The sequence below is a fragment of the Pezoporus wallicus genome, unplaced genomic scaffold (genome assembly GCF_028554395.1).
Source record: "Pezoporus wallicus isolate ANWC-B61680 ecotype Strahan unplaced genomic scaffold, APGP_CSIRO_Pwel_v1 contig_8232, whole genome shotgun sequence".
NCBI lineage: Eukaryota > Metazoa > Chordata > Aves > Psittaciformes > Psittacidae > Pezoporus > Pezoporus wallicus.
Window position 1 is genome coordinate 2729356 of NW_026637105.1, and position 26064 is coordinate 2755419.

The 26064-nt window shown below is 58.1% G+C and overlaps 4 protein-coding genes across 4 annotated transcripts; 3 read left to right on the forward strand and 1 right to left on the reverse strand.

Moving 5' to 3' along the window:
- Window positions 1-978: 978 nt before the first annotated feature.
- On the forward strand, window positions 979-6569 carry THEMIS2 (thymocyte selection associated family member 2). Its single transcript, XM_057403405.1, has 5 exons — window positions 979-1108; window positions 2454-2632; window positions 2694-2853; window positions 4238-5347; window positions 6475-6569. The coding sequence occupies exons 1-5, from the start codon at window positions 1015-1017 to the stop codon at window positions 6567-6569; spliced, it is 1638 nt and encodes a 545-aa protein (XP_057259388.1). The 5' UTR covers window positions 979-1014.
- A 1691-nt stretch (window positions 6570-8260) lies between these two features.
- RPA2 (replication protein A2) lies at window positions 8261-11685 on the reverse strand. Its single transcript, XM_057403406.1, has 9 exons — window positions 11664-11685; window positions 11480-11595; window positions 11299-11400; window positions 11103-11216; window positions 10386-10460; window positions 9965-10078; window positions 9567-9674; window positions 9318-9412; window positions 8261-8882 (listed from the first exon to the last, which is right to left on the reverse strand). The coding sequence occupies exons 1-9, from the start codon at window positions 11683-11685 to the stop codon at window positions 8798-8800; spliced, it is 831 nt and encodes a 276-aa protein (XP_057259389.1). The 3' UTR covers window positions 8261-8797.
- A 75-nt stretch (window positions 11686-11760) lies between these two features.
- Window positions 11761-19812, forward strand: SMPDL3B (sphingomyelin phosphodiesterase acid like 3B). The gene is made up of 8 exons (XM_057403584.1): window positions 11761-11812; window positions 11909-12122; window positions 15832-15929; window positions 16443-16586; window positions 17127-17299; window positions 17468-17648; window positions 18179-18312; window positions 19216-19812. The coding sequence occupies exons 1-8, from the start codon at window positions 11761-11763 to the stop codon at window positions 19597-19599; spliced, it is 1380 nt and encodes a 459-aa protein (XP_057259567.1). The 3' UTR covers window positions 19600-19812.
- Window positions 19813-21136: 1324 nt separating this feature from the next.
- Window positions 21137-23471, forward strand: XKR8 (XK related 8). Its single transcript, XM_057403397.1, has 3 exons — window positions 21137-21426; window positions 21940-22136; window positions 22679-23471. The coding sequence occupies exons 1-3, from the start codon at window positions 21146-21148 to the stop codon at window positions 23416-23418; spliced, it is 1218 nt and encodes a 405-aa protein (XP_057259380.1). The 5' UTR covers window positions 21137-21145; the 3' UTR covers window positions 23419-23471.
- The last annotated feature ends 2593 nt before the right edge of the window (window positions 23472-26064 follow it).

The window sequence follows — 26064 nt, forward strand, 5'->3', positions numbered from 1 at the left end:
GTCCTCTAGATGTTCTCTAGATGTCCCTGCGGCTGTGACACCCGGCGTGGCGTGCTGCAGGCGCCTCGTGCAGGGGGAGTCTCCATGTGCCTGCACTCCCTGTCAGTCAGGTGGCTTCAGCCTGCACCGAGTGATGGGAAGCACCAATTCCAGTCAGCGCAGCCACTTCTGCAGCTGGAGGCAAAGCAGAAAGAGCTCTCTTCCTGCATCTCCCGAGTTTCATTTCCATGTTGTCCCATCCTGCTCCCACTCCTAGGCTGCAGCTTCAGGGCACTGTGACTCATAGGGCAAGCTGAAGGAAAACCCTTACAGAGATGAGCAGCAGCAGCAGCTCTCAGAACCCATGGAGCTGGTGGCTGCAGGGACCATGGTCGGATGCTTTGTTGAAGGATGGGGATGTCTCTTCTCCTGTCCTGGAGACATGGGAATTTGGGTTTGCCTTTCCCATGGCTGCAGTGACCAGAACCAGTGACTCCCCTCTCCTGACACGCTGAGCACAGCCAGGACGTGATGTTTGTTATGGGGGTGAGTGGGGTCTGAAAGCCCAGAGGTGAGCCGGGATGGAGGTGCCGGTGTGTCTGTAAAGGGAGAGGGATGTTTGGACACAGCCCTTTGCTTCCTCCGCAGCGGTCTACCCAGACCTGTCGCACAGCACCATCGCTGTCTGGCCCCAGCAGGGCAGGAGGGTCCATGGGAAATGTGTGATGGGGACAGCCTGGGTGGGACACGACCCGGCAGAGCTGGGGCCTGGTGCCTTCATCCACATCACCAGCAGGGCCGGGACGGGGGGATCCCAAGCCGTGATGGAGTCAGGAAGAGGACTGACCCGCAGCGCATAGGTCAGGCCGTGCAGGCTGCAGAGGTGCTGCTGGCGCAGCTCTGTGGCCAGAAAGGGAAGTCTCCGCTGCTAGAAACAGAAGTGAAAAGTGGGCAGAAGTGAAAGCAAAGCTCAGATCTGCTTCCCACACAGTTCCCATCTCTGCAGAGCGCCCTGGAGCACCCAGCAGCACGGCCATGGAGCCCCTCTCCCTCCAGGAATACATCTGCTCCCTGGACCCCACCACCCTGCCCCGCATCCTCAGGATTTGCTCCGGTGTCTACTTCCAAGGTGAGTGCTGGGTGCCCCCTGCCTCCAAAGGGTGCCCCAAGGCTGTGCCACCTCCCTGTGCCCTGCCACCAGAGAGGCACAGGGTCCCGTGCCACCACCAGACACTGTGTTTAAGCTACAGCTGCTTTCAGTTATGCTTTTGGGGCACCAAACCCCGTCCAGGCTGGTCCTTCACTTCCTGCACTGCCCTCATCCCAGGCAGTGAATCACCTGCTGGCAGCAGGTCTGGCAGGGATGGAGTGTACCTGAGGAACCATTATCCCTGGCCCCAAGGGGAGGAGACCAGCAAGGGCACAGAGCCTGGTCTGAGCATCCTGCTTCCTCCTGCACCATGTCCCTGGAGGCATCTTAGGTGGAGGAGAAGCCTTGGCTGCCGTGGCTTTTGAAGAGCAGAAGTGGTTGGGGTGGCCTCACTGCTCACTTGAGGTGGATGCTCAGCTTTCCCACAGGCTTCTGGTGGCCTCAATGACATCTTAGTGTTGCTAAATGAGCAATAATGCCGCTGCTGCACCGGCAGCAGACCCCCTGTCCTGCCCTTGCTGCAGTCCTGGTGAGGCTGGTGGTGCTTTCTGCTTTGCACAGCAAGGGCTTTGTCCGAGGTTCATCCCAGAGAGGTTTGGGGTGCACGGAAGGTTTGGTAGCAGCTCAGTGAAGGCAGAGATTTAAAGGCACCAGGGGGCATTGCTGGTGTTGGAGGGTGCTGAGAGGTGAGAGCGTAGCCTGAGGAGTTCCTGTGCCCCGACTGTGAGCAAGCCCTGAACCTTTCCTGCTGCGTTTCCCCTCCGAGGGGCATCGGTTCAGCCTCCAGCCGCTCCTGCTGTGCTCTTCTGCACTGCTCTTTACCCCATCGCAATCCTGCGCAGCTCCCAGCACTGGAAGCTTCCCAGGACACGGGCTGTACAAGCTTCCAGGTATTCCTGATTCCTTGGAAACACACATCAGCCCAAGAGAGCCCCCTCAGCCAGCCCGGCTGTGTGCTCCTTCGGCTGCCGGTGAGCGGTGCTGGACCCTGGGGATGAACCCCTGTGGCACCCTGCAGGCGCCGTGTCCTACACCGATGCTGTTCCTTGACCCCTGGTGCTGTTTCTGGGTTTCCTGCTGTCACTGGAGGTCTCGCTGCTTGTGGTTTTCGGTGGCAAAGCTTTGGCTGGGTTCCCAAGATGCCAAACAGAACCGCTGCCGGTCATGGCCCCTTCTCGGGCTCCTCTCCCAGCCTCCACTCGCCAGCTCTGCGCTGGAGCTGGATGAGCTTTGAGGCCCCTTCCAACCCAAACCTCTCTGTGGTTCTATGGAGCGCTGGAGGAGGCGTTTCCTTTGAGGACCCCCCCCTTTTCTCCCCCCATAGGGTCCGTGTACGAGATCTCGGGCAACGAATGCTGCTTGTCCACGGGCGACCTGCTCAAGGTGACAGCCGTGGCGCTGCAGAAGGTCATCTGTGAGGATGTGGGCACGGGGCAGACCACGGAGCTGCCACCGACCTTTAAGGGTGAGCGGGGCTGCCCTGCCCCATCCCGCACCCCAGGGGTGCCCCTTCCCCTCTGCAGCGCCCATGGGCTCAGCCCCATCGCCCCCAGGCGTGTTCCAGCCGGCACCGTCGGGACCCGTCCCGGAGGGCGGCAGGGACCGGGGGCTGACGCTGCAGCAGGCACTGGGCAAGGGGCAGTCACAGCCGGTGCTGTGCCGAGACCTGGGCCCCCGAGCGCTGATCCTGCGCCCCGTCTATGAGGTGCACGCTGCTATGGACCGTGAGTGAGCAGGGCAGTGGGTGGGGTGGGCATGGGGGGTGTCGGGGTGGGGGGTGCCCCTGGGTCAGGGCAGGGAGCGCTGTGGGATGGATGCGGTGGGGTTGGATGGGATGCTGTGGTGGGGTTGGATTGGGATGCTGTGGGGTTGGGATGGATGCTGTGGTTGGGGTTGGATGGGATGCTGTGGTGGGGTTGGATGGGATGTTGTGGTGGGGTTGAATTGGGATGCTGTGGTGGGGTTGGATTGGGATGCTGTGGGGTTGGGATGGATGCTGTGGTTGGGGTTGGATGGGATGCTGTGGTTGGGGTTGGATGGGATGCTGTGGTGGGGTTGGATGGGATGCTGTGGGGTTGGGATGGATGCTGTGGTTGGGGTTGGATGGGATGCTGTGGTGGGGTTGGATGGGATGTTGTGGTGGGGTTGGATTGGGATGCTGTGGTGGGGTTGGATGGGATGTTGTGGGGTTGGGATGGATGCTGTGGTTGGGGTTGGATGGGACGCTATGGGGTTGTGCTGGGACGCTGTGGGGTTGTGCTGGGACGCTGTGGGGTTGTGCTGGGATGCTGTGGGGTTGGATGGGCTGCTGTGGGGTTGGATGGGATGCTATGGTTGGGGTTGTGTTGGGACGCTGTGGGGTTGTGCTGGGGCGCTGTGGGGTTGGATGGGATGCTATGGTTGGGGTTGTGCTGGGGCGCTGTGGGGTTGTGCTGGGGCGCTGTGGGGTTGTGCTGGGACGCTGTGGGGTTGTGCTGGGGCGCTGTGGGGTTGTGCTGGGACGCTGTGGGGTTGGATAGGATGCTATGGTTGGGGTTGTGCTGGGATGCTGTGGGGTTGTGCTGGGGCGCTGTGGGGTTGGATGGGATGCTATGGTTGGGGTTGTGTTGGGACGCTGTGGGGTTGGATAGGATGCTATGGTTGGGGTTGTGCTGGGACGCTGTGAGGTTGTGCTGGGATGCTGTGGGGTTGTGCTGGGGCGCTGTGGGGTTGGATGGGATGCTATGGTTGGGGTTGTGCTGGGGCGCTGTGGGGTTGTGCTGTGGGGTTGTGCTGGGGCGCTGTGGGGTTGTGCTGGGACGCTGTGGGGTTGGATAGGATGCTATGGTTGGGGTTGTGTTGGGACGCTGTGGGGTTGGATAGGATGCTATGGTTGGGGTTGTGCTGGGACGCTGTGGGGTTGGATAGGATGCTATGGTTGGGGTTGTGCTGGGACGCTGTGGGGTTGGATAGGATGCTATGGTTGGGGTTGTGCTGGGACGCTGTGGGGTTGCGCTGGAGGTGCTGCAGGGTCAGGAGCCTACACCAGCTTGGTGCTGGGACCGCAGAGGGGGTGCCTGTGCTGGGCTCCTCTCCCACACGGGGCCGGTGAGAGCTGCGCTCCCGCAGTGCGCAGGGACGTGGTGAAGATCCCCTCCACGCTGGAGGTGGACGTGGAGGACGTCACGGCCGAGGCGCAGCACGCCCGCTTCTCCCAGCCGCTGCTGCTGAGCGAGGTGCTGGCCATGGCGCACGTGCTGCCGGTCCAGGCCGAGATCCTGGAGGGCCCGGCCGGCCCCGCCGTCTTCCAGAGCTCCTGGGTGCCGCGGCTGCGCCAGGGGCAGCGGCTGCAGCTCCACGGCTGCTCCGGCGCATGGCGAGTGCTGGCCTCGGCCCCGGGCAGGCGCCGCCATTTCCTGCTCGCCAGCACCTACCGGGGCCAGCTCCGGATGCGGCCGCGCCAGTTCACGGGGGTGCAGGAGCTGGCGGCCGCCGTGTGCCCGGGCCGGGCCCTGCGCGTGGTGGTGACGCAGGACTGCGAGGGACGAGGCCTCCACGTGCCCCCGCTCAGCGTCGGCGACCGCCTGGAGGCCATGGGGCTGCAGGGGCACGGCCCCGGCACCCGCCTGCGCTGCCACCGCCACAGCGGCGACGAGGAGGAGGAGGAGGAAGGCGAGGAGCTGCTGCTGCCGCTGGACCTGGGCGGCAGCTTCGTGGAGGAGGCACGTGGCAGCAGGAGGTACGGGCTCGAGGAGCTGCTGGAGCGGCGGGCGCTGCCCTGCGACGTGCGCGTGGTGGCCCCGGACCCGGCGCTGGCGGGGGACGCGCTGGGCACCCTGCCCGCCCTGCGCCTCGAGGTGCGCCTGCACCTGCCCGTCCTCGTGGGCAGCTTCTGCGAGGAGCCCGAGCAGGGCTTCGAGGTGCCGCCGCGGTGGATGGACTGCTCCGTCCTGCTGCGCCAGGGCCCCGTGCGCCCCGCGCCCCACTGCGCCCCCGTGCAGGAGCTCACCGAGGACTTCTACTACCGCTTGCTGGCACAGCTGCCCCGCAGCGAGGCCCCGCCGCCCCCCCGGCCCCCCAAGCCAGTGCAGGCGGGGATGGCACCAAGGGGGAACCCCCCCTCTTCGGCACCCCAATCCCCTGGCCCCGCGCTGATGGGTGCCTGCGCGGCTCCTCCAGTGCTGCCCCAGAGGAGCGCTTCCAGCCTGTGTGGACAGCGGGGGTGCCCCGGGGATGCAGGTGAGCCGGGTGATGTACGCATGTGAGCACGTTTGTTGTACAGACCCAAGTCTCAGGTGTGAGATGCTCTGAGCCAGCCTCTCACCTTGCAGCGCCTGCATCTCATGTCTGTGGAGCACGAGCACCCTACTTCAGGCTGGGGCAGTGGCCAGGAGGGGTGGTGTGGTCCCACGCTGAATCCGAGGTGTCTGAAAGCGCTGCAGCCCGTGGCTATTGACACCACGGGTGCACATGTACCTTTTACATGACCGACAGACTGGTTACCTGCTCCCATGTCCCCAGCCTGATGGATGGAGGCTGATGCTCTCAAGTGAGGCTTTGCTCATGAGGCATTCAGGGGAGCCAGGACAACCGCTAGGCATTTATATAACTTTTATTTTTATTGAAATCTGACAGACATACCCACATCTTGATTCTCATTACTTAAATCCACCTTGAGAGACTCCAGGATTTTGGCTTCTCACCTCACACCATGTGCTTCATAGCGTGTGACACCTCCTGGTCCCCCCCATGGGGCTCAGCACAGAGATGCGCTGCCCAGGCAGGAGGATGAGGCCTCCCCCCCAGCATCAGTGGGTTGTGTTTAACTGGGGGTGCTGGTGGCCACCAGTCCCTGGGGCTGTCCTCATGCGGACCTGGGCAGGGATGCTCAGGTGATGTCTGCACCCCAACAGCCAGCTGGGCCCCCGTGGGGGCTGCACCTCCCCATCCCCTTGTCCCAGATGCAGGAGGGAACCCACAAGTCGTTGCCCAACCCCTGTGTCCTCAGGGTCTCCCCCATCCTCCTGTCCCACAAACACAGGGGCACATGGGGAGGCCACCCAGCCCCATTGTCCCACACAGGGACCATGATGAAGGGCAGCAAGGCTCGACCTCAAGGGCGATGGGGCAGTAAACACCGCCGCAAGCCGTGGACCTCCACCCCCCAGATCACAGGAGCTGTGGCCCCAGAGGCTGGTGTTTGTGGTAGCAGAGCATCACGAGAGGCCCTTCTCCCCCTGCATCCTCAGCCCTCATCATATCCGCGTGCAGCTCAGACGGGGGAGGTTGGCAGAGCAGGTCGGGGGGTCCCCCATGAGGTTTGTGGTGTGCAGGTTCCTGTCCACAGCCTCTGCTTTCTCTTCCAGACCCAGGAAGTGACAGCTCTGAGCATGATTACGAAACCATCGACGACGCCATCCAAAAGCCAGTGCACAAAATGCAGGCAATTTTCCCCTTCTAGTCCTGCACCCTGTGAAAGCCACCGAGCCTCCAACCACCCCGAGACCTTGTGTGCCATTGGCTGCTTGCAGAGGCTAACTCCAGCCCTGGGGATGCACAGCAGAGCCCTCAGTTGTCTCAGTCCTTGCAGAGCAGTGCCCACGTTCCTCAAAGGCAAAGCAGCCTGCATGGGCCAGCCCCGGGCACAGGATGAGTCCCCTTGTTGCGCTGTGCCCTCGGCTGTCACCCGTGGGACTCTCCAACAGCACCAGAGCAGCATGGTGCTGGGTGGCCACTGAGATGCCAGCACAGGCCCTGGGACATGGACCATGCTCTGCTCTGCTGACAAGGGGGCCTGGGCTGGGATTAGGGGGTGCTTCCAGGCGGGTATGTGATGGGGCCAGCACATCTGTGGCACGTGGGGAGAGGTGGAATCATGACAAGGCCCTTTAACACAGCACAAGCTGTGCCCCAGTGCACCCAGCACCACGGCTTTGCAGTTGCCTCTCAGAAACCCTCTTCTCTAAGGCAGAAGCTGCGTTTTTCTCGAGGGCAGCCAAAGCTGCTTCTCCCTCTGGCCTCATTTCTACACCAAGGTTGTAGAAACACTGTAAGAATGCGGTGGCTTTGGGTTTTGCGGGGTTTCTCACTTAGGTTGAACTGCACTTGGAGCTGGAAGCAATGTCTGTCCTGTGGAGCCCCCTCCTGCTTGCAGGCATGCTTGTGGCACTCTTTCAGGCTCTTGGCACCTAGAAAGGGGCCAATGAGCTGCCCTAATGGCATTGGATGCAAAAATATAACCTGAAACCCAAATAAGGACCAAAGTTCAAGTTTTCTTTCCCTGGAAATTTGGCAAAAGCCCCAGGGAAGTGGCAGAGACAAAGACCTCATGGTCCTGATGTGCATTAATGGAGAAGAGCAGCTGCTGAGGGGAGAGCTTTATCCCGAAAGCAGGCAGGGGTGTCACTCCTGTATCACGCACTGCACTCCTTTCCAATCAGAGCTGGAAAATAAATCATGGATTTCACTTCAGATCAAATTGCTGGGTTCTTTCCCCTCTCCCAGTGGAGAGCTTTGATTTTTCAGTTATTCCTCACTCAGCGCCTAGGGCAGAATCCCAGTGCTGCAGAGAGGAGCTCATTCATTCCAACTTGGCTCGACTCCCATCCAACCTGGCCTTGAGCACTGCCAGGGATGGGGCAAGCCACAGCTTCTCTGGGCTCCCCGTTATCTCCACCCTGACACATCATCAGCAAGAACCCTGCTGGTTCCTGACTTAATGTTATGCTTCAAAGATAAAGAAGAAAAACCTGTTCCAGGCCATGCGGTTAATGTGACCTTCAGCTAAAATGCCTTTGGTGGCAGAAATGATCCCAGCTCCATCCCTGGCGGTGTTCAAGGCCAGGCTGGACAAAGCCTTGGGTGAGATGGTTTAGTGTGAGGTGTCCATGCCCATGGCAGGGGGTTGGAACTGGATGATCTGAAGGTCCTTTCCAACCCGAACTATTCTATGATTCTATTTGTAACACTGGTAAGTGGCACTTTCTTCGCTAGTACTAACAAATTATTTGTCCAGACATTTACTTTAAAAACTAAGGAAAAAAGAACTAAAAAAACTCCAAAAGCAGGAGCTGGGTTTTACCCATATGGGTAGGTTCTGGCAAGGCAGACAGTGTTCTTTAGGGAAGAAAAGCCGCTGAAGCCACACACAGACAAGGCTACCAAAGTTAGAAGTTTACTGGAAATGTTCAAAAGCTCTAGTAACCAGATCACCTCATAGTACAAATATAGATCTAAATGTATAAAGTAAACCAGGGAAAAATCAAATCATGATTACTGTACCTCACTGGAATCTTACTCTGGGCTACCCACTTTGTGAAGGAAATGGAATGAAAGCTGAGTCAGCAAAAACAGCTCTAGAAACAAAAGACAGAACAAGGTTTGAAAGAGGTTCTTTCTAACACAGGCATCCTCTAAGAAGTCAAACACAAACTGAAGGCTCCGAAGCTTTGAAGAGCTCAGTCTTCCATATCTGTCCATGCTTTCAAGTCACTGCATATAACTGACTCCACTTAATAGAATCCTACACGTTTTGCTTATCCTTGATTTCCAAGGAGGAGGTGCTCAGAATAACTGGGACTTTCAGAGGCTAGAAAGGGCAAAAACCACCTTCCATGTCGCAAAACTCAGCAGGATAACTTGAATCACGGACGAGCATTTGCTTAGAACTAAATCCAGTTGGAAGCAGCTTCACTCAGCATCCGTTGACTTGTAGTGATCATCGTCCACAGTGGAGTAGATGTGTCCCTCGCTGCTAAGGAATTCAACAGCTTGTCTTGAAGGAAAAAAACAACCCAACAATTGCTGACTAACTCTTATCAAGCCCCTCTACTGATTTCCTAAGCCTCAGGAAGAAGTTGTAAGAGACAGCAAAGGAGAACAGAAACAGCCTATTCCCAAGCTTTGAGCAGCGTGCAGAGAGTAAGGTAGGCCTTGAACAGGAGAAACTACTGCTGAGACACTGAAGCACTCCTGGTGCTGTTGGTTTGCTACTGAGCTGTGGGGAGCAAAGCACTTTATCACCCCTTCAAGTGCCACTGGCTCATTCTAAGCTCACTACTGCGTCCTACTGGGAACACCTGAAATTACCAGCGCTGTTCCACAAGCAAGGATCAGGGCTTGCTCACTATTTCCCTCCCTGCCTCCTTTGACCCGACTCCAGGAAGGACTCCCTGCATTTCCAGAACATCCTTTGTTTCTATAGACTTACTTGATGGTTGACATGCTGACGTTGTGGAGCTGAACCTTCAGCTCTTGAAGACTCATACCTTCTGGGACAGGGCAGCTTTTAATCAAGTTCAGCACCTGGAAAAGCAAGAACCACCATTAGCACACAGCTGAGCTGCTCTTATCGTGGATGGAGAACAAGGCTGGGAAAGAACCATCCACCTTCAAGGAGTCACTGAGCTTTGTCCTACATCACTGCAGCAGCCTCCACTGCGGAGCTGTTGGCACCTACCTGAGTCTGGTGCGCTGTGAGCCCGTTCACTGGCAGGCTGCCACCTCCTCCATAGCCCCCCACGTTACCCATCCCAGTGCCGAAGGACTGAGGTGCTTTTGATGCTGACTGAAATACAAGAGTAAAACTGCTGTGGTGAGGCTGGTTAAAAGACTCACTGTTACTGCAGTAATTACAAACAGACACCCCAAAGAAACCACTGGAAACAGACTGCAACACAATCGCTCTCTCCAAGGAAGCCAGGATTCCTGTTACACCTTCAGTGCTCCACCAGCTTTAAGCTTCCCAGCCCCACAAGTGGTCTACAACTTCCCCACAAACCAAGAGGTCCCTCTCTCTGGCAGACAACCAGTGAGCCAGTCAGGGCCAAGAGCAAATGAGGATCTTCAAACACATACCATAAGATTTCTCCTGAGGATCATATGTGCATTGACAATCTCTACCATGTGTGTGGTGAACTCGTTCATGTTTTCCAGAGGCATGATCTTAAACGCCACCAAACTTTTCTTATTCTTTCAGGGAGGAAAAAGAAGAAAGGAAGGAATGAAAACTAATACCACAGCAGCAGGAAAGTGCCAGAACCCCCCCTGGTGGTGGTAGAGACAAAGACAAATGGCATGCCTAGGAAGAGCAGCTACCTAAACATAGCCACACATAAAAGAGAACAAAATACTTGTTCACTGGAGTGCAATGAGAGGATGAGCAAGGACCACAATGAAGTGGATATTCTAAAGGAAACCCGCTAACACTGAGCCAGATCATCAGGCCACTGCTCCAGCCTCAGGACCTGGTACCCAGCCATGGGTGACATGATCTTACCTGGAAAGACCGAAGATGACCAGCAACTTTGACATAAGTTCCTGGAGGTACCACCACATTCTCGCTACCCACTTCCTGACAGAGAGGAAAAGGAGAAAGGGGGGGGTTTCTCATTCATAGTTATACGTCCTAATAGATGGCTTAGGAAAGGAGGCTTATCTCAAGCAAACACAAATGGCACAGCCAGGAAGAGCAGTTAGATAAGCGTAATAAATAAAAGGGAACAGAATACTTGTTCATTGGAGCCACCATACATGTGCTTTGAAGGTGTCCCTGCCTATGGCAGGGGGTTGGAACCGGATGCACTTTAAAGCCCCTTCCAACCCAAACCATTCCAGGATTCTATGCAAATCTCTGTTCGCTCTCTGTATTTCCATGGGAGTCCTGAGCACACATCTCTCAGTTCAGCTGTGAAGTAATGGTTCCGCTTCAGCTACTACACTCTGTTATACACAGTGATTCAACATAGAATTACATGTGAATTAGAAAACAGAAAGGTCACAGCACACCAGTGATCTCTGCTCCAGCAGCATCTCCTGTGGATTTCAGATACATCACCCCCTTAAATGCATCCACATCTTTTTGCTCAAATATCCTGGGAGAAGCAGGGAATTGGACATGATGATCCTTATGGGCTCCCGACCCCATAGCTTCCCTCCCTTCACTGCTCCCAAAAAGCTTTCACTGAAGCACATCTGTAACGCATCCGAGCCTTACGTCGGTGTCGACCCACTGCCTGACATCCATCGGGGCCGCCGTCATGTCGTCCACCTTGTACAGGATGTTCGTCGGTGCCTTCTCCGCATGCCGGATGATCCCCACGATGGTGACCTGTGGCGGAGCAGGCTCCTCTGTTCACCCGGGGAGCCCCGGGGCCCGCCCGCCCTCCCTCCCTCCCTCCGCAGGGGCTCACCTGGGCGATCTCCACGTCGCCGATCCGGAAGGTCTCCTCGACCTGCTCCGCCGCCAGCAGCTGCGACACGGTGCAGGGCACGATGTTCTGCGAGCGGAGCCGCTGCAAGGGGCGGCAGGGCCGTCAGCGCCGAGGGGACCCCGCGGCCCCGGCCCTGCCCCAAGGCCCTGCCCCGGCCTACCTGCTTCTTCTCCGCCTGGCTGCCGGCCGGGGAGCTGAAGCCGCCGCCGGCGGGGGAGTTGAAGCCGCCCGCGGACCTCGCGGCGCCCACGCTGCCGTAGCCGCTGTCGAGAGCACCTGAGGGGGGGAAAGGGAGCGCGTGAACGGGTAGCGGTGGCCCCGCACCCCCGCCGCCATCACAGCACACCCTGTGTGGACTGCGGACATAACCCCCCCGCCACGCCCCGCCTTGTCCCGATTCAAGCGCTCCGTCTTCGGCTCCCTTGGAGCTGCCTGGGTACCATGCGCTCCGCCGCGCTCCTCCTGCTCTGCCCGCTGGCCGCCGCCCTCTCAGGTAAGGGGAGGCCGGGCGGGGGGTCCCGAGCGGTGCCCGGTGGCAGCACCCCGTATCCCGGCCCCGCTGAGCCCCGGCGTGTCCCGGCGGCGGCAGGGCGGTTCTGGCACATCACCGACCTCCACTGGGACCCCGACTACGACCCGGCGGCGGGCGCAGGGCAGATGTGCCCGTCGGGAGGCTCCCGGGCCGGACCCGCCGGAGGACCCTGGGGCACTTACCTCTGCGATGCGCCCTGGCGCCTGCTCGCCTCCGCCGTGCGCGCTATGAGGAGCCTCCTGCAGCGCCCGGACTTCGTGCTCTGGACCGGGTGAGGACGGGAAGGGGACGGGGCTGGGAGGGGGATCTGTGCCCGGCCGCCCCCGCAGCTCCTCGAAGGCACCCGGGAGACTCGTGTGACCTAGGGGCTGTTCTGATTTAGGAGCACCAAGAACCTCAGGTCTCCTCCAAGTGGTCTGCAGAAGGGCGTCCCCTATTGTATGCCACGCCGTAGTAGCACCGTTACATCAGGCTGTGACCTGCTGTCACCTCCAGCCCCAGTCTGCAGGGCTGTTTTCTAACCCCGTGTTTTCTGCCTCTGCGGGTGCTTGTTCCTACTTAGAAGCAGTTCTAGAGCCTTATGACTTCATGTTGAGTCTTCTTTTTCCTTCAGACTCGTTCACCCCGTTGTTGGACATCATTCGATGGGCTTGTTAACAGCCCAGGGTCTGCTGCAGGCGCCATAAGCATGTCAGTGAGAAGGCAGACTCTGAGGCAGACCTTGATCCCTGCCTTGGTGGAGGCATTCCCTTGGTTCAGTTACACAGTATCACAGTATGCTAGAGATTGGAAGGGACCTCAACAGATCATCTAGTCCAATCCCCCTGCTGGAGCAGGAACATTACACAGGAATGCGTTCAGGCGGGTTTGGAATGTCTCCAGGGAAGGAGACTCCACAACCTCCCTGGGCAGCCTGTTCCAGTGTTCCGTCACCCTCACTGAGAAGAAGTTTCTTCTCAAGTTTAAGTGGAACCTCTTGTGTTCCAGTTTGTACCCATTACCCCTTGTCCTGTCATTGTTTGCCACTGAGCAGAGCCTGGCTCCATCCTCGTGACACTCCCCCTTTATATATTTATAGACACTGATAAGGTCACCCCTCAGTCTCCTCTTCTCTAAACTATAGAGACCCAGCTCCCTCAGTCTTTCCTCATAAGGGAGATGCTCCACTCCCTTAATCATCTTTGTTGCCCTGTGCTGGACTCTCTCCAGCAGCTCCATGTCCTTCTTGAACTGAGGGGCCCAGAACTGGACACAATATTCCAGATGGGGTCTCACCAGGGCAGAGTAGAGGGGAAGGAGGACCTCTCTCGTCCTGCTAACCACCCCCCTTCTAATACACCCCAGGATGTCATTGGCCACAAGGGCACAGTGTTGGCTCATGGTCATCCTGTCATCCACTAGGACCCCCAGGTCCCTCTCCCCTACACTGCTCTCTAACAGGTCGTTTCCCAAGCTATACTGGAACCTGGGGTTGTTCCTGCCCAGATGCAGGACTACACTTTCCCTTGTTATATTTCATCAAGTTACTCCCTGCCCAACTCTCCAGCCTATCCAGGTCTCGCTGGATGGCAGCACAGCCTTCTGGCGTGTCAGCCACTCCTCCCAGCTTAGTGTCCTCAGCAAACTTGCTGATAGTACACTCAATTCCCTCATCTAAATCATTGATGAACATAGTAAATAATACCGGTCCCAGTACTGCCCCCTGAGGCACTCCACTAGTTACAGGCCTCCAACTAGACTCTGCCCCATAGACTACAACTCTCTGGCTTCTCTCCTTCAGCCAGTTCGCAGTCCACCTCACTGCCTGATCATCCAGACCACACTTCCTCAATTGAGCTGTGAGGATGCTGTGGGAGACTGTGTCAAATGCTTTGCTGAAGTCAAGGTAGACCACATCCACCGCTCTGCCATCATCCATCCACCGTGTTATTTCCTCATAAAAGGCTAAGAGATTGGTCAAGCATGATTTCCCCCTGGTGAAGCCATGTTGACTGCCCCTCATAACCTTCTTATCCTTGATATGCCTTAAGATGGCACCAAGGATAAGGTGTTCCATCACTTTCTCAGGGATGGAGGTGAGGCTGACCGGTCTATAGTTACCCGGGTCCTCCTTCTTGCCCTTTTTGAAGACTGGAGTGACATTTGCTTTCCTCCAGTCCTCAGGCACCTCTCCCGTTTCCCAAGACTTGGTAAAGATGATGGAGAGTGGTCTAGCAATGACTTCCGCCAGTTCCCTCAGCACCCGCGGGTGCATCCCATCTGGACCCATGGATTTATGGATGTCCAGATTGCTCAACTGGTCTCTAACCCATTCCTCATCGACTAAGGCAAACCGCTCCGTTGCCCTGACTTCATCTAAGGTCTCAGGGGTACAGGGCTCTTCAGGACTGCCTGCAGCAGAGTAGACAGAGACAAAGAAGGCATTCAGTAACTCTGCCATCTCTGTATCTTCTGTCACCAGGGCACCCATCCCGTTCATCAGTGGGCCTACATTGCCTCTGGTGTTAGTTTTATCTGCCATGTATTTGAAAAAGCTCTTTTTGCTGTCCTTGACCCTTCTCGCCAGGTTTAATTCTAAGGAGGCCTTAGTCCTCCTAGCTGCCTTCCTACATCCTCTAGCAGCAGCCTTATATTCCTCCCAAGTGGCCAGCCCCTCCTTCCATGACCTGTGAACTCTCCTCTTCCACTTGAGCATACCCAGCAATTCCCTATTTAGCCACACAGGTCTCCTGGCCCTCTTCCTTGACTTCCTACGTGTCGGGATGCTCCGATCTTGAGCTCAGAAAACGCAATCCTTGAATGTCAACCAACTATCTTGGGCCCCTTTACCTTCAAACAGCCTTGCCCATGGGATTTCCCCTAGCAATTGCTTGAAAAGGCCAAAGTTTGCCCTGCTAAAGTCCAGGGTTGCAATTCTACTTGCTATTCTACTAGTCCTGCCACACAAGATCCTGAACTCCACCATCTCGTGGTTGCTGCAACCAAGGCAGCCCTCAACCCTTCCTGCTTCGACCAGATCCTCCTTGTTAGTGAGGATGAGATCCAGCAGCGCTCCTCTCCTGGTTGCCTCATCCACCATTTGCAGGAGGAAGTTATCATCCACACACTGGAGGAACCTCCTGGGTTGCTGAGTGGTCCTTCCAGCAAACATCAGGGAAGTTAAAATCCCCCACGACGACCACGGCCTGTGACTGTGAGGCCGTTCTCAGTTGCCTCATCAACTTCCTCACCCTGCTCTGGTGGTCTGTAACAGACACCCACAACAGTATCCCCCCTGCCAGCCTGCCCCTTCATTCTCACCCACAGACTCTCAACTCGCTCATCATCTGTCCCTGGACAGAACTCAGTGCATCGTAGCTGCTCCCGCACACAAAGAGCAACCCCACCACCCCTCCTGGCTGGCCTGTCTTTCCTGAAGAGGACATAGCCCTCCATGACTATATTCCAGCCATGTGAGCTGTCCCACCACGTCTCTGGAATTGCCACCAGATCATAGTCTCCCCACTTAACACGTTTCCAACTCCTCCTGCTTATTTCCCATGCTGCGCGCGTTGGTGTACAGCTGAATGAGAGTTGGTGTTCTGCTGTTCAAAGAGCTGCGTTACCAGCTTTGCTTCACTACTGCCAAGCAGATGCTCACCTGAGATTACAAAATGCTGTTTCTCGCAGTGTTTCTTGCCAGCTTTAGTGTCTGTTAAGCGCACCAAGGCAGAGTGAGCCTCCACTTCCTATGCTTACGTGTAGGGTTTTCAAGGCAGAATAACGTGGAACCTGTTTTCACTTTGAATAATTCCTTGGAAACAGACTGCAGTGCCTTGGCCAGTCCCTATGGTGGTGGTTCCTGCCCCCAAAAGCTTCAACTATGCCCCTTTATTTTCTAGGAGGCACAAAGAGAAGTAAGCACGTTTCTCTGTCTGGCTCATCGCGTGAAGCTTATGCCCTGTTAGTCACAGACAGTGACTGTGCTTTTGTTCTTCCAGAGATGATACTCCTCACGTGCCCAATGAGAAGCTCGGAGAAGAAAAGGTTCTGCACATAATAGAGAAACTGACTTCTCTTATAAGGGAGACGTTTCCAGGTGGGATCTGAGGGGATGAGAAGGGCAGAGGGGTACAAAGCCTGATGGGAAGAGCTTACCAGGGTGGAGAAATGACAGAATTGGGGAGGGGAAAGGCACGGTAGGGCTGTGGTTGCTGGGACTTGTTTGTTCCCTCCCTGGTTGCTGTATGGCGTGAGGCATGTCTGAATTGAGGCGTCTGGGGCGTGCTCAGTGGTTCAGGTGAGCTCAGAAGAGAGGGAAAGGAACGCTTCTGTCGTTAGTCATTGGGACAGAAAAGGCTGCAAGATTTCCTTGAGCTTAATCCGTGTCAGCAGTGGGGGAAGGAGCATTATTGGTGGTGAGAGCTCATGAACTCACCTGCAAAGCCATAGCTTGTCCCAAGGAGGGGTGGTCTTTGCAGACAATGCAACCAGGTGGCTGTTTGCAAAGCCCTCAAGTCAGGTGGTTCTTTCCAAGCCTGTGAGTACCTCAGGGAGCTTTAGTGCTGAGGCAAGCATGGATTGCTCTGCACCTCCTTTTCTCTGCCTCTAGATACCAAAGTCTACGCGGCGCTGGGCAATCATGACTTCCATCCCAAGAACCAGTTTCCAGGGAAGGACCACAGGATCTACAGCCAAACAGCTGAACTGTGGCGTCCCTGGCTAAACAATGCTTCCATTACTCTCTTCAGAGCAGGTTGGGTACCACTAACTGATGTTGACAGGACTCTGGGGGGTACGGGTGGTTAGGAGAAAGCCATGAATGGTTTTCCCTGCTTCTATGCTCAGAGCAATAGTACTTATAGAGTATGTGTGGAGAAAGGGCCCTGTTTGATGCTGATTTCTGGCACTGAGCTCTCTTGCTTGAGAGAAAATAAATGTGTGCTTTAGCAGTGACTCATTTTCGCAAGTTACTGGCAAGTGTCCCTCCAGAGGATGCAGTGGGATGAAGAAGGATCTCCTAAGGAAGCTGCTGGTGTTGGCAGCACTGTGGCTTCCTGAGCTGCCCAGCTCCTGGTGCTCCTTCACCTCGAGAGCCATCGACGTGACAAGAGGCACACGAGGGGAGGAGTTGCTCCAAATCCCCATCCTGGAGTGGTCACAGCACTGCTGGCCCTGTGTGGGGATGGTGACTCTGCCAAGGGGATCTGAGAGGGATGGAAACAAAGGGCTCTGGGGCCGTAGCAAGCAGCGTGAGCAGAGCTGCAGCTCTTGCCCTCTTGATTGCATTTTTCAGGAGGTTTCTACAGCGAGAAGCTGCCTGGCTCAAGGACAAGGGGGCGAATGGTTGTCCTCAACACCAATCTGTACTATGACCAGAACAATGAGACTGCTGGTGAGGAGGATCCTGCGGGGCAGTTCCGGTGGCTGGAGGAAACGCTGACCAACGCCTCTAGAGCAGATGAAATGGTATTGAAAGAAATCCATATGAAATGGTATTGAAAGAAATCCATAAACTCCGTAGAGGGCTTCTCCCAGCCTGGCAGCTCATCCTGCTCCGGCTCTCCCCTCTGCGCGGTCACAGCAGGGCAGTGGGATGCGTGGGCTTTGCCTTCAGTGCAGCTCTTGCCTTTGTAGGTGTACATCGTGGGCCACGTCCCTCCTGGCTTCTTCGAGAAGAAGCGAGGCAAAGCCTGGTTCCGGAGTGGCTTTAATGAGCGATACCTGCAAATGGTGCAGAAGCACCACAGGGTCATCGCTGCTCAGTTCTTTGGGCACCACCACACGGACACCTTCCGGATGTTCTACAGTGATACAGGTACCGGTTCTGGTTGGAGTTGTCCGTGGCTGTTAGGCTGAATGCAGCTGAGAAGCCAGAAAAGGCTTGTGAAATGCTTTGCTCAACGAGAGACAGCAGTGGTTTTGATCTCCACCTCCAGTCCTCCTCCAAAGAGGAAGGAGCAGACTTTGTTGTTTCCCCTCAGTGCCTTGCAGCTTCTTGCCCCCCTATTGATGGGGTTTGGACATCAGCCAGGACTTAAGGGTTCAGTTACGAGTCTGTGTTGGGGTTACAGGTGCTGCTCTGGTCTCCTTTGCTGAGCGCGGTTCTCTTCCGCCTCAGCCCTCGCTGCATGAGTCTTTGGCAGCAGTGGAAAGCTCTCATCTGCAGCAGTCCCATGTTCAGTCCCTGGTGCCATTCCAGGTGCTAATCTTTGTGTATGTGGTGGTGTGACTCAGGCTGGTGGCAGAGCTGCTGTTTGCAGCAGGGCGCTCACTGCAGTGCGGACAGGGTGTGTGTGGCACTACCCAAGGTCTCCCATTCATGGGTTGTTTTGCCCTTCTGTTCAGGTTCTCCAATCAATGTCATGTTCCTGGCACCTGGAGTGACCCCCTGGAAAACAACATTGCCTGGAGTGAAGAATGGAGCCAACAACCCTGGGATTCGGGTGATCGACTACGACCCAGACACCCTTCAGGTGTTGGTAGGGGATCCCTATGTGCTGCACACTGCTGTCCTAGGGCGGTACTTCAATTCCTCCACGTGGTTTTAAGAGGCAGGACTACAGGAGCCAAGCAGCTATGTGGGAGAGGACCTCAACTAAGATGCTTGTCTCTTGTGTAGCACAAGGATTTAGCAAGAGCATCAGTGAGTAAAGGCAGGGTGACCCCAGCCAACCTGGGACCAGCTCCCCAGGGCAGCACAGGACAGGTTTGGTCGTGTTCTTCATGCCTTTTAGCTAGTTTCCTTTGGCACTTGGTTTGCTGGCCGGGTAACTTGGATTGCAGAACTGCTCTTTGAAGACACACACTTGTCAAAACCCCCTCCAAAAACTTTTAACCATCTAGAAAATGATTTAGGCCTCCCTCCTTGCGGAATGGATTCATTTGTAATGGATCTGAATTGAGGTGGATTGTAGGGGCAGCTTCTGCTCCCTGTGTCTCTTATTTGTAGAGGATGGGGTGTCCGTGCCTTTCTTTGCAATGGGTAAAGCAGCTCTGTAGATGCTGTTTATGGCATAAGACATGAATGCTAAAATAAGCTGTGGAAGGCTAGGGAGGTAGTGGGGCAGAGGCTGAGAACAGAAGCTGTGAATCTTCAGTTGATTCACAGCTGACAAAATGACCTCCCTGAGTCAGTAACACTCCTCCAGCCTTGGCTGGCAGTAAATAACAGGCCAGGCTCAGTGTCCTGATGTGTGCAGGAAAAAGTGGAGCAGAGAAGAGCCATCCCTGTACAAACAGGATGCCTTTGTGGTGAGCTCTGAGGTGCCTGTCCCCAGCTGGGCAGGGGTTTGGTGCTGCCACCCAGGCCATCCTATCCCATGTTTCACTCCAGGACCGATCCTCTCTTGATTTGTCCTCGTTCTGTTTTTCTCCCTCTGCAGGACATGGTGACTTACTACTTGAACCTAACTCATGCCAACTTGATGGAGGAAAAGTCCCCAGTGTGGGAGGAAGAGTACCGGCTGACAGAGGCCTTCCAGGTCCCAGATGGCTCTGCGCACTCCATGCAGACAGTGCTGGAGAGGATCCAGCATGATCCATACTCCCTGCAGCAGTACTATGAGTTCAACTCTGTCAGCTATGATCTGGCCCCGTGTGAGGAGTCCTGCCACATCGATCACGTCTGTGCCATCAGGGAGCTTGATTTTCCACGTTACGAGGAGTGTGTTGGAACCAGTAGCTCTGCCTCTGCCCTTGTTGGCGATTGGCCCTTCTTTTCCTGCTTGCTCTTAGGGCTCATCAGTCTCCAGCAAGCGGTGCAGTGACTGAGAGGAAGGGGAAATGGAGAGAGAGCTCAAGTTGACGAGGCGCATGAATCGGTAATTGTGAATGTTTTGGCACTGAGAATCCACTTGGAAACCAAGATGGAATTGGTGGCTTTTACTAAAAGCTCTGTGATACTGATTTTAAATTGTCCAGAAAAGCTTCAGGTACAAGGATGGGGCAGGGACCGTCACAAAACCTTGTGCCAGGCTGACCTGCACAAGGAAACCGTCTTCCTTCGCTGGCACTTCCGAGGTGAGCTCATAAATCAGAAGAGGACCAGCATCAGTCATGGACTTCACCCTGGTGGGTTCCTCACATCAGCGCCCGCTTCTCCTCAGGGAAGACCACGACTGGTACCCGGAAAAGTCGTGTTTTGGTGGCCTCGTACAGCAGTTGCCTCACCCGTGGCTGCGGTGGGATTGGCTCTTCCTGTGCCAGAGGATGAGCTTCGGCAAGCTTGGGCTGGGAATTCCACGTGTCGGTGCCCAAGGTGAGGCTCCGGAGGAAGAAGCTGGATTGTTATCAATACTGTAGCCAATTTCGGTTTAAAGTATAAGCTTTATTAACCTGAGTAAGCGATAGCAGATAAAACAGCCCTGGCTGCGCTGGCTGCGCCAGGGACTCCTCCGCTCAGCCCAAGACACGCACAGGCGGTCCCTGGGAGGCGGTCCTTTATCTTCTCCGGTTCAAGGCCCCAGCCAATCCTGTCGCCGCGCCTCACTCGGATGTTGACGTGGCTCTTCCCCATTGGTTCCCTTTGTTGCAGGGGTCTCACTACCGAGAAGCTTCGGGAAGTTTCGAGAAGCTCCCAGAGGCTTCGAGAAGCGTCCGCTGCCAGCCTGCTCACCGTCACAGCCTCCTCCCCTCAAGCGTTGCAACAAGACACTGCTTCGAGCCACCCGGCCCCCCTTTTCTCTCTCACAATCCTGTGCAACACTACAACTGACCTCCCCCCCGTTACCTACAGAGTACAACAGGTACAGAGTCATCAAGCAGTATTGTTTCACATAACGACAGCCACAGAGTGCCTCCGTCCCCCCAGACTTCTTGATGAACAAACCCCACACATTATTGTTATTATCTTTTAAATGAAAATTGCAGAGCATAAACAGCTTTTCCCTTCGTGTTCTCCCGCTTTGTCTGCACTTGGGTTCTTCCTTCTGCTGGGCATTGCCTGCTGACCTTGCCCCCTTCCCTGCTCGCACCCTGAACCACACACACGTGGTTTACCGGGGCTGTGCCAGCTTCTCCATGAACCTCGAGGGCCCCAGCCCAGCGCTGGCGCAGGGAAGGGAAGGGACACCCGTGTTACCCGTGACACGCAGCTCGCCCGGCAGGGCCGCGGGTGGCAGGGCAGGGATGCGAACGGGATGGGCGCTGCCAGGGCAGCCGCAGCGCGCCGGGTCCATCAGTGCCGCGGGCACCGGAGCGGGCGCTGCCGCCGGGGTTTGCCCCGGTACCGCCCGGAGCGCGAGCAGGGCGGGTCCCGGGGGGGCGGTGCTGGGCGGAGCCGCGCCGGGGGCGCTGCGGGTGCCGGTGCCGCCGATGGCGCGGGCGTTCGGGCCGCTGCAGCTCGTGCTGGCGGCCGCGGGGACGGCGGCGGCGGCGCTGGACGTGTGCGCGGACGGGTGGGTGGCGGCGGGGTACGCGCGGGGCGGGCGGCCCGGCCTGGCCGCGCTGGTGCTGGCGCTGCGCGCCGCGGGCTCGGTCCTCACCCAGGCCTGCAGCTGGCTCTGGCTGCGCTCCGACCCGCCCGCCCTGCGCCCCGCCGCGCCCCCGCCGCTGCTCGCTGCCCTGCACCTCCTCCAGCTCGGCTTCCTCTGCAGGTACCGCGTCCCCCGGGACCCCTCCGCTCCCCGCCCCTTCCCGGGGGGGGTCCCCGACACCGGGGGATGAGGGTGGAGGTCCCCGGTGCGGCCCGGCCCCGCTTGGCGCCGGCTGCGTCCCAAAGCCCCGGCTCTGCTCCAGCTCCTGAGGCCGGAGCTTTGGAGCCGGGAGCGCCCCGGAGCCCCCTCCCGTCCCGTCCCGTCCCGGGCTCTCCCCGCTGTGCCGGGGCCTTGGAGCCCCGAACGCCCCGGAGCCCCATCCCGAACCGTTCCGGGCTCTCCCCGCTGTGCCGGCGCCTTGGAGCCGGGAACTCCCCGGAGCCCCGTCCCGTCCCGGGCTCTCCCCGCTGTGCCGGCTTCCTGCCGAGCCCGATGCTCCCCTCAGCGCTGTGGCCGCTGCCTGGGAAGGGGCGGGGAGGGGTTTGGGCAGGAACGGGGGTGTTTGGAGCCGTCCTCCGGGTCCTGCAGCGCTCGCAGCCCGCAGCCCCTCAGCGCTGCCCTTCTCCGGCTCAGGTGCCTCCATGCGCTGAAGGTGGGCTGGAAGGTGTGCAGGGCGAAGGAGGAGGCCGGCGAGGAGCAGAGCCACATGGCTTTCCTGTGCCACGACATCAGCATGCTGCGCCTCTTCGAGACCTTCCTGGAGAACACCCCGCAGCTCACCCTGCTCCTCTGCGTTATCCTGCAGACCAACAAGGCAGAGCCCTTCCAGGGTGAGGGGCTGGGGGGCTGCAGGCTGGGGGTCAGAGCGGTTGAATGGGGCAGACGGGATGGGCTGGGGTGGCTGGGTTGAAGCTGAGGGAGCTCCGTGGACCTTCCCCTGCATGCCCTGCAGGGGGGGAACTCGGGAGCCCGCTGGGGATGCTGAGTGGATGTGGATGTGGATGTGGGCATGGGCAGAGGGGGGAGCGCAGGGCACCAAGGAGGTGCTCTGAGGGTGCTGAGGTGGGGAGTGTCACTGCAGTGGAAGGGGAGCCGGCATTCGTTGTGTGCCCGTGTGTGCTGGGGGCTGCCCTGGCCGGGACTGGGCTCTGCGGAGCTGCTCGGCCCCATTGCTGCTTCCCCATCCCTTGGGAGAGGCCAGGTTCTGCCTCCACCATGGGGAGCCACAGGTGCTGAGGCTCTGCCCCCACTGCAGGAGCTGCTTTGGAGCTGGTGGGAAGCTCATTTTAGCAATGCTGGGCATGGGGGGTGGCTTGAGCTGAGCCGGACCCCGCTCAATCTGCCCTCAACATCTGCACCACTGTGCTTGCAGGACTGGGGCTCTGCGTCACGTTCCTGTGTGTGACCTGGTCTCTGCTGGACTATCACCAGTCCCTGCGCTCCTTCTTGCAGGATAAGTACGAGCTGAGCGTGAGCTCCTCCATCGTCTACTTCCTGTGGAACCTCTTCCTCATCTGCCCCCGCATCCTGACGGTCGCCCTCTTTTCCCTGCTCTGGCCCTATGCTGTGGCTGTGCACTTCCCACTCGTGTGGCTGGCCATGTTCCTCTGGGTGAGCCTGCAGGGCACGGACTTCATGGAGTCACCCGGCCCCGAGCAGCTCTACCGGGCCATGGTGGCCGTGATCCTCTACTTCAGCTGGTTCAACGTGTCCCCGGGGAGGACGCTGCACCGCAGCATCATCTACCACAGCTTCATCCTGGTGGACAGCACGCTGCTGGCCCTCTCCTGGCTCTGGTGCCGCTCCCCCTCTGAGGAGCACTCCTACCTCATCCCGGTGGTCTCGGCAGCCCTGCCCTGCTACCTGCTGGGGCTGGCGCTGAGGGTCACCTACTACAAGTGGCTGCACCCCAGCCTGCGGGCACAGGAGGACCGCGGCTTTGACGAGGTGGATGCCAACGGGACGAGCGGTGGGATGGAGCTCCCGTCGTCCTCGGAGCCAGACCTCGTGAACAGGCGGATGCGGTGGCTGGTCCAGACCCAGTTCTCCATCTCCTGGCCCGTGGGGCAGCACTTCCTGAATGGGGCTGCTGCTGCGGAGTCTGCTGCCTGAGGCCCGTTCCTCCAGAGTGACTTGCCCAGGATTTGTTCATCCTGCTCCTGGTTCTGTTCCCCCAGGGCTGTTTTGGGCAGCCGGGGGGGGCCCCACATCTCCCCTGGCTGTGCCCTTGGGTTCGGGCCATGTGGCTGTGCTGCCTTGTAGCTTTTCTTTCTATTTATTAGCTTTTTGAAAAAAAAAACCACCCCAAAACAAGGCAAGGGTGAGTTCTGTGTGTGCCGCTGCTGCGGGAGCCAAGCTCCCGCTTGAGCTTCCTGTCCCCAACCAGGACCTGCCTCCTGCTTTGCTGTCGCGGTCAAAGACTGCCCGTTATCATTATCTCTGCGCTCAGGGAGGGACAGGGAAGGGATCAGGCGGCAGGGACAGCAGCCGCAGGGCGGCTCAGCACAGACACCTCGGGGTCCCTTTGCTGTGTTCCCGCTCCCTGGCCCGTGCCTCTGATGCTGGGGGCAGGCTGGAGGTGGCCACGGCCAGGTCTCAGCTGTAGGGGTGCGATGTGGTCGCTGCTTCCCCTCTGGGGCTGCCCCCGGCTCCGTGCCACCACCTGAGCAGGGCCCAGCACATCCTGGCTGCTCCCCATCACCCACCCTCCCGGCAGGACCCTGTCCCAGGAGGGACCCCCCCACACACACACTGGGGCAGGGCTGGGGGAGGCAGCTCCCTTCACTGCTGCTCCTATGGCAAGATGAGCCCAAGGCCAAGGCCAGGGGCACGGCAGCAGCGGCTGGGAGGAGGGCTCATTGCTGGTGTTTGTGCAGGACTATCCAAGCACCGTGAGCCCCCCCACAGCCACCACAGCAGAGCCGGTACCTCTGGGTGCCTCCACCGTTGCCTCCCATAGGACCCCCCCCTTAATGATGCCGGTGCCCCCAAGCCCAGCCCTGGGGGTGCAGGGGACAGAAGAGGCTGGAGCAGTGACTATAGAAAATAAAGACTTTATTTGTTTTCCAGTTCACAGGACAGTTCCCATTGCAGACCACGAACAGGCAACGGCTCCGCAGCCAGCGGTGCCCAGGGCTCGTCCCCGTCCCGCTGCAGCGGGGCTGGGAGCGCAGCAGGGGCTGCACTGGGGCCCTGCTGCTCCCAGCTCACCCCTGGAGGCAGAGAATAGAGCGGGGCAGGGGGGGTTAAGCCTCAGTGGTGAAGCTGGAGGGGAGGCAGCAGCACATGGGGGGGGCACAGCACTGCTGCTGCCCCTGCACTGGCTTTGGTACCAGGTCAGGGGGAACAGGAGAGCACAGAGACAGGAAAACCCAGAGGGACAGAGCTGCTGCTCTGGACCCACACGAGATGGGAACCCTTAAAAGAGCCAGGGCAGCCTGTATTAGACATGAACACAGAACGTACCAACAGCCTCCAGTTAGACAAGGACTTCACATACATTCAAAGACCAGTGTGGAGCATCCCTGGCTGCAGCCATTCCACACTCAGGGAAAAGGCTGCTGAAATCTTAGCATTCCCTTAAAGCAGTTTGAAGTCAAGGCAGCTGAAGGTGAGCCTGGGGGGGCGGGGGGGGGCAGCACCCCCTCTGCAGCCTGCTGCAGGCCCTGGGGAGCCGGGTGGTGGGAGGTTAAGGCACAGGGTTTAATCCCAAAGTTCAACTGCAGGAGCCAGCGTGCTCCCACCAGGCTGGGACAGCTCCAGGAGGGCTCTGGAAGGGCTGGGGACCTGCAGGATCCAGCACAGCCTCTGACTACGGGTGAGTCCTGACCCTCGGTACCGTTTCAGCCCCTGGGAGCAATGGGGCTGCTCCTTGGCACAGCACATTTCCCACAGGATGCACTCCAGCTGAGGGAGAGACCCCCAGGTCTCTTTGTGGACCCGGCCACAACGGAGCTGCAGCCCTGCAGCGTCTCTGCTTGCTCTGCACGGGGCCCAGGCTGCTGTGGAACCCCAGCACACACCATGGGGACATGCCTGAGCTCCCCATGTGCTGTGTGTGGCAGATGGAAGAACATCTCCCATGGGCTCCTGGCTTCTCCTCAACCCAGCCTGCTCCATCCCCTCCTCTGAGCTGCTCAGTAACACCCACAGCACGAACTGGCTCCTCTAATGGGACCGGAGGGCAGGTTGCTCACAGGCAGGTCCTAGACAAGGGGCATGGTCCTAAAGCAGAGTTCCTGGGGAAATAACAGACCCAGAGCGTCCACCTGAGATCAGAGCACGAGGCCAACAGCTAGCAAGGAGCTGGATGGAAAGCAGAGCCCTCTTGTGACCACCAATAGAATCTCCTCTGATCAAAAACCAGGAAGCAAAACTGGAGGCTGGGACATCTGAACCCCGGTGACACCTCTGTGTGCAGCCCCTGAGCGTCAGGGATCCAAACCCCCTGCTCCAGGCACATCTCCATGATGGTCCCCAGCACTGATGGAAATCGCTCCTCAGTCACTAATGCCATGAAAGGTCTGCAGCAAACGCAGCATCCATGGCTGTGGTACAGCATCCTCCCTGCAGCGCCGTGGGGTCAGCCCTGGCCCTGTGTGTCCCAGGAGGGTGATGCTGGGCTGGGGACCGGAGGTCTGGAGGGGTTTGGGCTCAGCAGAGGTGTGTGGTGGGACAGAGCAGACTTCTCTACACAGGGACCCCCCAGCACTGCCTGGGTTGGTGGCCTGGAGGTACAGGGAGGAGGCAGAAACCACT

Excerpts from the sequence above, each read along its gene's own strand:
- RPA2 (XM_057403406.1), bottom strand. The coding sequence starts at position 11,685 with ATGTCCGCAGTCCACACAGGGT. Across the intron at positions 11,401-11,479 it reads GCCAGGCGGAGAAGAAGCAG|CGGCTCCGCTCGCAGAACAT; the intron begins GTAGGCCGGGGC and ends CGCCCCTTGCAG. Across the intron at positions 9,413-9,566 it reads TCACAGCGCACCAGACTCAG|GTGCTGAACTTGATTAAAAG; the intron begins GTAGGTGCCAAC and ends TTGCTTTTCCAG.
- SMPDL3B (XM_057403584.1), top strand. The coding sequence starts at position 11,761 with ATGCGCTCCGCCGCGCTCCTCCTGCTCTGCCCGCTGGCCGCCGCCCTC. Across the intron at positions 12,123-15,831 it reads GACTTCGTGCTCTGGACCGG|AGATGATACTCCTCACGTGC; the intron begins GTGAGGACGGGA and ends TTGTTCTTCCAG. Across the intron at positions 16,587-17,126 it reads CATTACTCTCTTCAGAGCAG|GAGGTTTCTACAGCGAGAAG; the intron begins GTTGGGTACCAC and ends TGCATTTTTCAG.
- XKR8 (XM_057403397.1), top strand. The coding sequence starts at position 21,146 with ATGGCGCGGGCGTTCGGGCCGCTGCAGCTCGTGCTGGCGGCCGCGGGG. Across the intron at positions 21,427-21,939 it reads CAGCTCGGCTTCCTCTGCAG|GTGCCTCCATGCGCTGAAGG; the intron begins GTACCGCGTCCC and ends TCTCCGGCTCAG. Across the intron at positions 22,137-22,678 it reads CAAGGCAGAGCCCTTCCAGG|GACTGGGGCTCTGCGTCACG; the intron begins GTGAGGGGCTGG and ends CTGTGCTTGCAG.
- THEMIS2 (XM_057403405.1), top strand. The coding sequence starts at position 1,015 with ATGGAGCCCCTCTCCCTCCAGGAATACATCTGCTCCCTGGACCCCACC. Across the intron at positions 2,633-2,693 it reads CCCCATCCCGCACCCCAGGG|CCGGCACCGTCGGGACCCGT; the intron begins GTGCCCCTTCCC and ends GGCGTGTTCCAG. Across the intron at positions 2,854-4,237 it reads GGTGCACGCTGCTATGGACC|TGCGCAGGGACGTGGTGAAG; the intron begins GTGAGTGAGCAG and ends GCGCTCCCGCAG.